The sequence below is a fragment of the Protomyctophum bolini genome (genome assembly GCF_963924005.1).
Source record: "Protomyctophum bolini genome assembly, chromosome: 8".
Taxonomy (NCBI): Eukaryota; Metazoa; Chordata; class Actinopteri; order Myctophiformes; family Myctophidae; genus Protomyctophum; species Protomyctophum bolini.
Genome location: NC_137869.1, coordinates 35,418,158 through 35,428,744, shown reverse-complemented (window position 1 = coordinate 35,428,744; position 10,587 = coordinate 35,418,158). Strand labels below are relative to the sequence as shown.

General features: G+C 40.9%; 1 protein-coding gene across 5 annotated transcripts in view; it reads left to right on the top strand.

Annotated features, from left to right (window-relative positions):
- Positions 1–4,240: 4,240 nt before the first annotated feature.
- rfx2 (regulatory factor X, 2 (influences HLA class II expression)) overlaps positions 4,241–10,587 on the top strand; it is a 36,884-nt gene continuing 30,537 nt past the window's right edge. For 4 of the 5 annotated variants that reach the window (XM_080769326.1, XM_080769325.1, XM_080769324.1 and 1 more), the window contains exon 1: positions 4,241–4,371. In XM_080769326.1, the coding sequence (XP_080625452.1) occupies positions 4,346–4,371 (26 nt within the window). In that variant the 5' untranslated portion in view covers positions 4,241–4,345. Of the gene's footprint in view, positions 4,372–4,824; positions 5,035–10,587 lie in introns of those variants that run through there. The other variant, XM_080769323.1, reaches the window with a different exon arrangement.

Sequence of the window (10,587 nt, the reverse complement as noted above, 5' to 3'; positions counted from 1 at the left end):
TACCCTCACGCCAGTTGAATTTGAAACACAGGTGAAGCTCCGTTGTATACCACACTCCACATAACAAACAGTAGGTTGCCAGGCAGCACAACTTTATATAGCAGCCTTCACTAAAACAATGTAATGGCTAATAGGTGACTGCAAGTCTTTAGACTTCCAATGGCAAAAATGAAGGCCTATGTATTGTACTAATTTATTTTTTTCAATTTGTTTTCATGTGCGGGCACACGTGCAAATAACAAAGTATAGAGGATGGATGCACCTGAATAAAAGCCCAGGTGAACTGGTTGAGTGTGTTGGAGAGTGCACACGTACCTTAGAGTGCAAGACATGACTACTGTATCCAAACTCTACACAGACAGTTCCTGGAATCCAGATCAGACTGTTCCTGACTACTCGATTGGGACATCATTTCCCCAGTTGGGTGAAAATGCTCACATTTGTATGTTTTTCTTTTGACTTGGTTGCAAGTACCTTATTTGATGATGAGCAGCAACAATGAGAGCAATGAAATTGGAACATATCCCATCAAGCCAAATGACGTCATGATGACGTCATGACAACGTCCTGACGTTCAGGACGTTCAGGACTAGGCCAGATTACAGCTCATATGGGGATGATCTTTACGTCATTTCCAGGACGTATTCACCAGTTGAAATAATATAGCTTATTCTGGGCCAGATCTGACAAGTTATGATATGACTGTTCTGGACTCGGTCGGACTCTCTCTGATTCTTCCAGGGACATCCGTCTTAGTGGGCAGAATTTATGTTGGTTGAAATCAGGTGATATTCTGGGCCAGATCTGACTAGTCTTGGTTTGACTTGATCTGGCCCCAATATAGACGTCACTAATTCGTCCAGGTCCTGACCGTGCTTGCTGCGATATGACACACACAACACACATAAAAAAACCCAACAACAGCATTGTAGGCTAATGTTTTGTAGGCTAAAGCATTGATTGATAGATACATTTATTAAAGTGGAATTTAAACTTATTTTGGGTTATATTTTGGATGGATGATTAAATATAGCTGTAAGCAGCAATAAGAGGAGGTCAAGTCACAAAAGCAATATGCACAATGAGCCATAGTTATAAACACTTGAGGGTAAGAAAACCATTCAATTAACAAATGATCGCTTTAAATAGCAAGTCAGAGGCCGGATGGCATCACTTTTTTGTTCCGCTGATTGGCTGAAGGGGTTGTCTGTCAACACTGTACTCCCGCAGCCAACCATGCATTATTAGCAGGGTTCAGATTCCACACAAATGAATGGAAATGCGATTTCAAGGGGAAGTGGATAACCAGGCTATGAAAATATTTGACGTCGCTTTTTTTACATCAAGAGTGCAGTGGATAGAGCAGATCATATAATTCATTCATTGGGAGATCTTAAAGGAGAATTCCATACTAAAAGGCTTTCTTACCTTTCTTTGTAGTTGTTACGTCCCCACCAAAGAGGTCCAGGTGTTATTTTGTAACACCCCATAGCCCCATTCAATTCCCATTCAATGCAATGCAATTCATTGAGGGCTTATGGTAGGGAAAATAGCCAATAAGGAGTTTTTGCACAAAAAAACACCTGGACCTCTTTGGTGGGGACGTGACAACTACAAAGAAAGGTAAGAAAGATAAGAAAGCATTCTAGCAAGGAATTCTCCTTTAAGCCCAAAGCGTTGTTTTTTTTAAAGGTAAACCACACCAATGCAACTCCTTGCAACTCAATGAGTTGCATTGTCCGACACTTTGGTGTGGTTTGGGCTTAAAGGTCAGAGGTCCTTTGACAAATTACTGTGAGCTTCAGATTATCACATCCTCTACCATATTGCCAAATTTCATGGAAAACAACAGGACAGAACTGCCAAAACTGCAACAGACAGATACAGACATCCATATGGGCATAAAAGGGACACAGACAGACAGATAGCTAAAATGGGTACTCTGACAACAGGTACAACAGCATACTCTGCTCTGACAATGGGTATTGCGGGCCGGTGCCCAACAAGCATTAGAGCACATACAGATACAGATATCTCCATATATGGGCATAAAAGAGACACAGACAGACAGAAAGAAGGCAGATAGATCTGTTGTGGGTATTGTGGGCCGGTGCCAACAGGCATTAAACTACCCAAGCCATCCCAACCGCAGACTGTTTGAGATGCTGCCGCATGGAAAACATTTTCACAGTCTCAAAACCACTGGAAATAGACTGCAAAAAGCTTCTTTCCCTGAACACTCAGATACATGAACGAACTGATAAGAACCAGAGAGAAACCAGGCAAAGGAAAACACTAGCTGTAACATTAAATTGCACCTTACTAAACTAAACTGTATTATATGGAACATTACATAACCTACTGTGAATGTTGAGTCAAAACTCAGTAGTGGAGCTTTTGCTTGGCATCTAAAAAGAAACTACACTTCCCAGAGTGCAGCAGCAAAATGGCCACTGCTCATTAGTAGCACCTGAAGGGTTTAAAAGGCCATTTAAACTATTTTTTACAGTATATGATTCAAACAAACGGAAACCAGAGAGAAGACTACAGTCAGAAGCTCAACCCAAAGGTCTGTTAAATTGTTTATTTACTGGCATTTGAAATCATGGTTCAAGGTCCAATTTAAATAGGTAAGGAAAGGAACACATTGTAGAACACATACAGTGTGTGTTGTGTTGGGCAACTGTGGGCACCTTCTGTGTTCACACTTAACTTGGAAATTAATTAATTTGTGCTTTAAAGTATAAATTACAAAAGAATACGACAAAGTTAGAAATGTTAAAATTTAAGAATTTAAAAGACTACTACTAAAATGTGGACAATTCATGTTTCACCATGTTAAAGGTTTAAAATGCCTAGTTGAAAAAGATCTGATCTACAAGCTCAAGGATCAGCTATTTATCTTTGTTCCATTTAAAGTGCTTAGATGGTAGGCCAACTTGATTTGAAACATTTATCTATTCCATTTAAAGGGTTTAAAATATTGACTTTAATTAATTTGTTTAAAATATTTAAATTAGACAATGAATTAAATACATCACATTTGATGTAATATTAATATTATTCATAATTTTTATAATATTTCAAATACACTTATTGTTTAAAAACAAGAATTTTTGAAAGGAAACTGAGTGACATATATTGTTTAAAAAGAATATATTATCATTTATTTGGCAATGTTGTTAACCTTTTGTTTTTTTTCTGTCTTCTAAGGTTTACAACCCAACTACATGATTGATGAACCAATCAACAAAATGAAGCCAACAGTTCAAAAGAAACAAAGTTGGAAAATAAAAAGTTGTCTTGATTTGGAAATCTTGAGTTGTCTCTGGTCTTTTGGAGTTGAACAGGAAATTAACTTGACAGTGAAGCTGTGAGAACATGTATATTACAATTTTTCTAGCACTCTTTATTTTATCCCTTTGCTTGCAGTGTTTTTTGTTTGAATGCTATGCCGCTGCATTGTCTGTAAACCCAAACCACACCAAAGGGTCAGGTTAGGATAAAACTGCTTTTAGGTAAACTACATCAATGCAACTCATAACCTTGACGTGTTACAAAATTGCCGTGTGAACTCTGGAGAGGATATCGATGCGTTATGTTGTAGTATTGTTTTGTAGTCATCAGGCAGGAAGAATAATCCGGAACTTCCTTTTCCCTCAACCCGGAAGAAAAAAACGATAAAAGGTCTCGTAGCCTGCAGCTTTTATTGAGAATCGTTTTGAGGCCAAAGGAAGTTCCGGATGACTACAATACTACATGACATAGCAATATCATCTGCTCCAGACCGGATCATAAACCCGAAAAGGAATGCTGCCCAGGCTAGCAACTCATTGAGTTGCATTGGTATGGTTGAATGTTTTGTCCTGACCCGACCCTTTGGTGTGGTTTGGGCTTAAGGAAGCCAAACGCAAGTTTTACTCTTATATACCTGTACACAAGATGTAACAAGTCCAACCTTGTCTAGTCTAATGCATGACATGTTTGTGCAGGCTCTGACTGGTGGTGTGACGGTAAGAACCCAGGCTAAATAAAAGGCTTGAGGCCATGATCCATAAAAACATCTGTGGAAAAACTCCCATTAGATATTTTCAATGGTAAGACCGCCCCCTAGCGGTCATATTCTATTTCACTTGACCTGGGCGGGGTTTACTGGTTTCAGTGGGGGCTGTGACGTAGTCTGTAGAGGGTAGCAACAGTTGCCTCGAGACCCCCTCGCACCATAGTGACTGTAGCCGTGGAGACAGTTACTTACCAACGGCCGCAACACTCAGCAACAGCAGCAGCAACTGGAAGTCAGCGAGCAAGTGAGAGAGGGGGCGAGAGGGATAAAGAGAGCACAACCATGGCAGAAGTTTTCTCAAGGCAAAGGTGACTATATCTTTACAGCATAAATAGAGACCTGAAATTGATCTGACATTGGATTAAAATACATCCGGATTGAATTGCATTGCCAGCCTCCGTTTCCCTTCCATGTCACAACTTTCCCTTCCTGCCCCCAAGTTCACTGTAACGTTAACGGGCTTCCAGTTTTTATTTAATTTGATCCAAATCCACACTAACAACTCCCTGTAACTTAGTAATAACTTGACTAAAAGCACCCGGCAGTGCTGGCGGCATTCCTCCTGGATGTGCTATTTGCGCTGTAAGGAAACGGCTTGATCGTCACTATGGGTCGTTGCTATGTAAGTAACGCTGTGGAGATGTTGCTATTCAAGCTACAGGTGGCTCGCTAATGCTAACACGTACAGGCACAGTTACACAAAGATGTTTGAACGAATGCTACGTGCAGACAGTGTGCAACCTCTTCATACCGCCATAGAATATTTGCCAGTGTGTCACTTTCGTTACGAAACAGCTAAAGTTTAGTCGAGCTTTGTTTGTGTTTTGTTTTGCTCGCTCATTTGGATTCGGAGCAGGTGGCACTGTAGCTCCTCCATGGGAACAGGCTATTGACTGGAACGGACCGATGGGATTTACTTACGGTACATTCATCAGCAAAACCAATGTCGTTCATTAGATCTATTTGTGTCGGTACGTTAAAGACGGTTATTTTCTGAACAAAAATGCTGTATTTTGTCGACCGCGTATATTAGCCTATACAAAATAACTTTCTTTATATGCGCACCTAGTTCGGTGTTACACAGTTTGCTAATTCACTAACAAAGCAACTTACCCTGTAACACTAGATGAGTCATTTAACTACAGCTACTAACTCAACTGGAGCGCCACTTTACTGTTGTTACTTGAAGAAAAAAAACGTTCGTAAAGATCTCTACGAGTCAAATGCACGCCAGACAAAACACTCGCATATTACAGCTAGGTGGTGCTGTGATGATTATTTATTCTTTGGTGGTCCTGTCTGTTTTACGGTCTCATTTCAAAGAGTGATGGGCTTCAATACAGAAACTAGAAATTCCCAACAGCCTGCATAATAAGTCATTGTATGTTAGCCGGCCCGGAAGTCTTGTGTTTAGTTTACTTATTTACATTCTCTTCTTGTAAACATTCCATCTTGTGTATTGGCTTGGTGGCGCTACAGTGGTCTGGTGATTGTGTGCTAATGGAAAGCCTCCCAGGTGATAATGACGTACGTTGTTCAGGTGTAGTACTCCTTCGTATTCTTGTGCAATTGATGAGTTGAGTGCAATTTTTGTTGTCTTTTCAGTTATACTATAGTATAGGCTACTTTGTGCCTGATTCCTTATCCCCTGCAGTAGTGCAGTTGTCTCAATTTAGACGTTTTCCCGCTTTCTCCCCTCTTTTGAGTAACCATTAGTATTTACTAATCTATTCAACTCACATATAACACAGTGGTTCCCAAACTGGGGGTCCCCAAATTATTATAAATTAATACTAGATGATTAGCTTAACGTGCAACATTGTTGTTTTAAATATCTGTAATATCGGCCAAGAATTGGATGGTTGGTCAGATACTCTTGCAAGATCTATTTCCTATTGAGTCACTCTTTGCCACAAGAAATCTTCAATTCAATTAACACTCTCTGGTTTACAGTAATGGAATACATGGTGTAACAGGTGTATTCTATTTTCGACATAGTTATTTTATCTTCCAAGGCACACGGCTGAATGATTCATGTTGGGCCAGATGCATTATTGATGCCGCTGGCGGCTACCTTGTTCGTTTTAGGTGAAAAGGGGCCACGTTTGTTACTTTTCGTTGGTCTTTTAGAGGATTGAATGATTTGTCCCTGCTCCGACAGATAGATGTATAGATAGATACTTTATTGATCCCGAAGGAAACTTGCTGTATGTGGTATAGTTTACACTTTGCAGCACTTTTCTCTGTATAAATGTTTGTTGCTTTTCAACTTGATTTTTATTACGATCACAATTTGTTTTGAGAGCAAGAATTTAATCCTCATTTAATGGAACATGCAGCTTGGTTTTACATGGTGTGACTGAATCGAAATCGACTCTTTGATTGGTCACACACTCTTCTCAGCTACAAGGAAAACAAAGGAATGACCGCACTGAAACTCTGTGTTCATCCCCCTGCCCCCCCAATCTGAGCATGTTGCTGTTATGTTTACATGGCAACTTCATATACAAATACACCCAAAGTGATGGAAAGAAAATAGTTGGGGTGGGCCAGGGGGCGAAATGTTATTCTTTTAAAAGTCAGTGGTTTTAATCAGGCAATTTTTCTCCTTTGTGGTGGGAGTGCAGTGCATAGTTTTGGCTTGCAGAGGCAGGTCAGGAGGAGAAGGTGTTCAGGAAGGAGAACGGAAGAACATGGAAAGCAGCCGTTGGTGGAGTCACCATACTTTTGTACAGTGTACTCTACTGTGTTCTGATTGTGAAGTGGTCGACATGTGCGATCTGTGCATTTTAATGTCTTTTTACAAAATGTAGAACAACCTGCTGCTCTCATAGCGTAGCTACATCACACTCATTTATCACAAGTGCAGTGAACCACAGGCACCATTATTGACACAGCCCGGAGCCTGTGATCATGGTCATGCTTCATTGCCTCTCAGCGATGGATGCCACAGTGACCTGTGATTCACCGACGCGTCAGGCTTAAGACTTTGACTCCTCACTGGTGCCCCTCTAAACAGCTACCTCTCTAGAGTCACTCGTGTGATTGTATTTAGAAGTGTGTCCACAGTTACCCGTGTGCCATTTTGAGTGTTTTAATGGACTTGTGAGTAGTACAGTGCAGCTCTCACATGGACAGCTGCAGTGATCTCTGGGGCAGAGTATGACCCGACACAGCTTTTGGTCACATGTTCTGCGCATGTATGCGACTATACATGTGTGGGGGTGTTTGCTGATGCTGTATTTAGCTCATCTTGATGAGCCCTATCACTGCCGCAAGGATATATTTTGTCTGTGTTATTGTTGATGGTATTCATAAAAACGTGTTTGAGCCCACTGTGCTAACCATTGCCTGCATGTGTACATTTCATGATGTGAGGTTAACAGGTTAAGACTTGTTGTGAAATGAAATGTTTTTTTGTTTTTTTTCAGGGGCCCTTCTATTTCTTTCTCTCTTGTTCATGCACACACACACACACACACACACACACACACTCTGTCATCTGGGGGCATTCTTTACATTCCACCTGGTTTGTATCGTAGCTACACAACTGCTAATTAAATTTCCTGCCACAAACAGCAGACAAGACTGCGACATTTGCATTACAATGACAGCCTTCTCCCCTCCCTCTACGAGCCTTTCAGGCAGGGTTAGCTGACCCCCTACCATCGTTCTCCTCACTTTTTCCTCTGGTTCTTTTCTTTTGTAGTTAAGACTAGTTTGTTAAGAGATGTTTCTTTGTGTGGCTGTTTCCTCGTCTCTTCTTCAAAAAGTAACTATTGTCATTGAAAACATGCTGCAAAATAATGAGAGTAACCTAGGCTAGAGCATTACATGGGAAAGAGCTGTACAGAAGGATGAGAGTAAAGGGTAATTTGTACATATTTGCGCGCCAGTTTCACACCGAAAATAGTAGTAGTGAGCTTGTAGATCAGCTGTTTTTGGTGTGCGATACCTGCCCATAACAAAGTATAAATCAAGCGTTAATAGACCCAGGCTCCAATGTTGGTTTCAGTGATCTCCTGTCCTAGGTCTCCAGGGTTGCACATCAGACTCGTTTTAATGAGAAGATCTGATGATTCCCATAGGTGGAGGAAGGCTGCACTGAAGGGAATGTGTCCTTGTTAGAGGCAGGCCTTCGGACGGACGCCACCTCTGTCCTCTGATCAAACTCCCGTCTGTTGGCTTTTGTGTAATTATAATTGAGCTCACCCAAGTTACCCAACAATATTCCAGTTGTTTAATTACAATTTAGGCATTTACCAGACGCTCTTAATCCAGAGCGATTTACATTAAGCAATAACAAAAAGCATGGCATACATCACATATATATATGCGTAAGAACTAAGAACGTAACAGTGGAGTATCTATATCATGAAACTATAAACTATACATACTATACAATATTATACTATACAAAGTATACATATGTAGTTATGTACTATAAAATGCTATGACTACATAAAATGCAATTCTAGTGCTGTCGCTGTAACATGCTATAAGTCTGTTTAAAATGCTATCGAAGTCTACATAAAGTGCTATCTAAGGGGCTAGGGCAAGTGCTACAGGCCATGATGGAGTCTGAAAAGGTGGGTTTTCAGACTATGGCGGAAGATTGGGAGTGAGGCTGCAGTTCTGATTGTGATGGGAAGTGCATTCCATAGTTTTGGAGCCAGAAGGGAGAAGAGTTTGGGACGTGTGGAGTGTTGTCCTGGCGTTTTTAGTGAAGGTACTTCCAGCTTCCCTGCGTTGGCTGATCTGAGTGCACGGGAGGGTTTGTAGGGTTCGATCATACTTGTAAGATATGGGGGAGCCATGCCTTTGGTTGCTTTAGTTTGAATGCCAGCATCAGAGTTTTGTATTTTGATGCTGGCATTCAAAGCAACCAAAGGCTCTTACAAGTATGATCGAACCCTACAAACCCTCCCGCCCACTCAGATCAACGGGTTGATCTGCTTACTTTTTTCCTTGTCCAAGTTCCTACAGCCAGGAAAGTAACAATGGCAAACAGTTGTCTGTCTGACAAATATTAGAGTTGTTGGATTCACACCCACACTTTTTCCTATATCCAGCTTTTAGTTACCGTCCACAAACTTCGTCTTAAACAAACATTAAATTCCCATTGACAATGAATGGAGAATTTTACATCATAGTGTGTGTCTATTTTACGTCATGATGATGTACGATGATAAGAGCGCCCCTCACTTCACACGAGGGTGATTTTTTTAAATGTATTTTCAGTCCAAACAAATGAGAGATCCTAAAATTAAAATGCGATGATAATACACATTGGATGCTAATGTACAGTCACAAGAAATTAATGTGAGTGAGTTCACACACTACACAAACTGCATTCATGGCAACAACTGGTAAACCACTAGGATGGGATCAGGCAACATTTCAGTTCTAAATCTAAACGGAGCATATTGCATTGCAAGGAGATGACACATTAATTTGTGAAAGATTACCAGAGGACAGTGTGGCGCACTGCCAACTGCGCAGAGGGGAGAAAAGCGCTCCGATCGGTTGAATCTTCAAGCATTAACTGCTGGTGACTCATGGTTCTGTTGATACTTGGAGAACATAACGATGAATTACAGTCGATGTCATATCTGTTTGGACTGGGGGTACAGCCCTCGCCAAGAAAACCAACACCCCACTATGAGACATAGCGGTTATCACTGGTTCAAGGTAGACTTAACTCTGTCAGCTCTGAGCAAGATCATTGTGGATTCTGCCTCTTTATAGAAAACAATCCCATCGATGGATGTATTATGGGAGAGAGATTGTCTTACTAGTGTGGCAATATAAGATTGTTATCGCTTCAAGTTTTGAGTTGGCTAGAGTCCACATCATGTGTCCTTAGCAAGATAGCATCTCTGTGTTCTTAGGCATGGCGCACTTTGGATTAAATGTGATCCCACTCCACTATGATCATGTTTTTCCCATGGTTCATCAAGGGGAAAGTGTAACTAACATAATAGGCTTTAGGAAGGTTTGTCCTGTCTGTATTGTGACCTTTGCATCTAGCCGTGAGTGGAACCCAAGTCTTATTCTCCATGTGTTTGTATGGATTCAACAGCTATGCATTGAGCTAAGTTGCACAAAAATATTTGTGCCCATCCTCCGCCCCCCAAAGATCAACAAATGAATGACATTAAAACAGCTCCACAATGTTTCTAGCCTAGAAACCAGACGAATCTGCCACAGGAAAAATAAATCCCTGTGGAGTGATATTAGTCTGGCCTCCTCCTCACCATTGGCAACCAGGTGGCACAACAACAAATGAGTGAACTTCTCTACTGTGTCATCAGCACGATAAGGCTTGAAAAAACCCTCATTAAGAACGGAGACGCCCTCATAAGAGATTAAACTGATTACCCTGTGACTGTTGCTCCTCTCTCCTTCTCTTTCTCTCTCACACCTAACTTTACTTCTCCCAACCTCGCATTAAAACGATAATATTTATCGCTATTCTTCATCTTGAAATGTTAAATGGTAGGAAGGAGGAAGCAGAGCGAGGG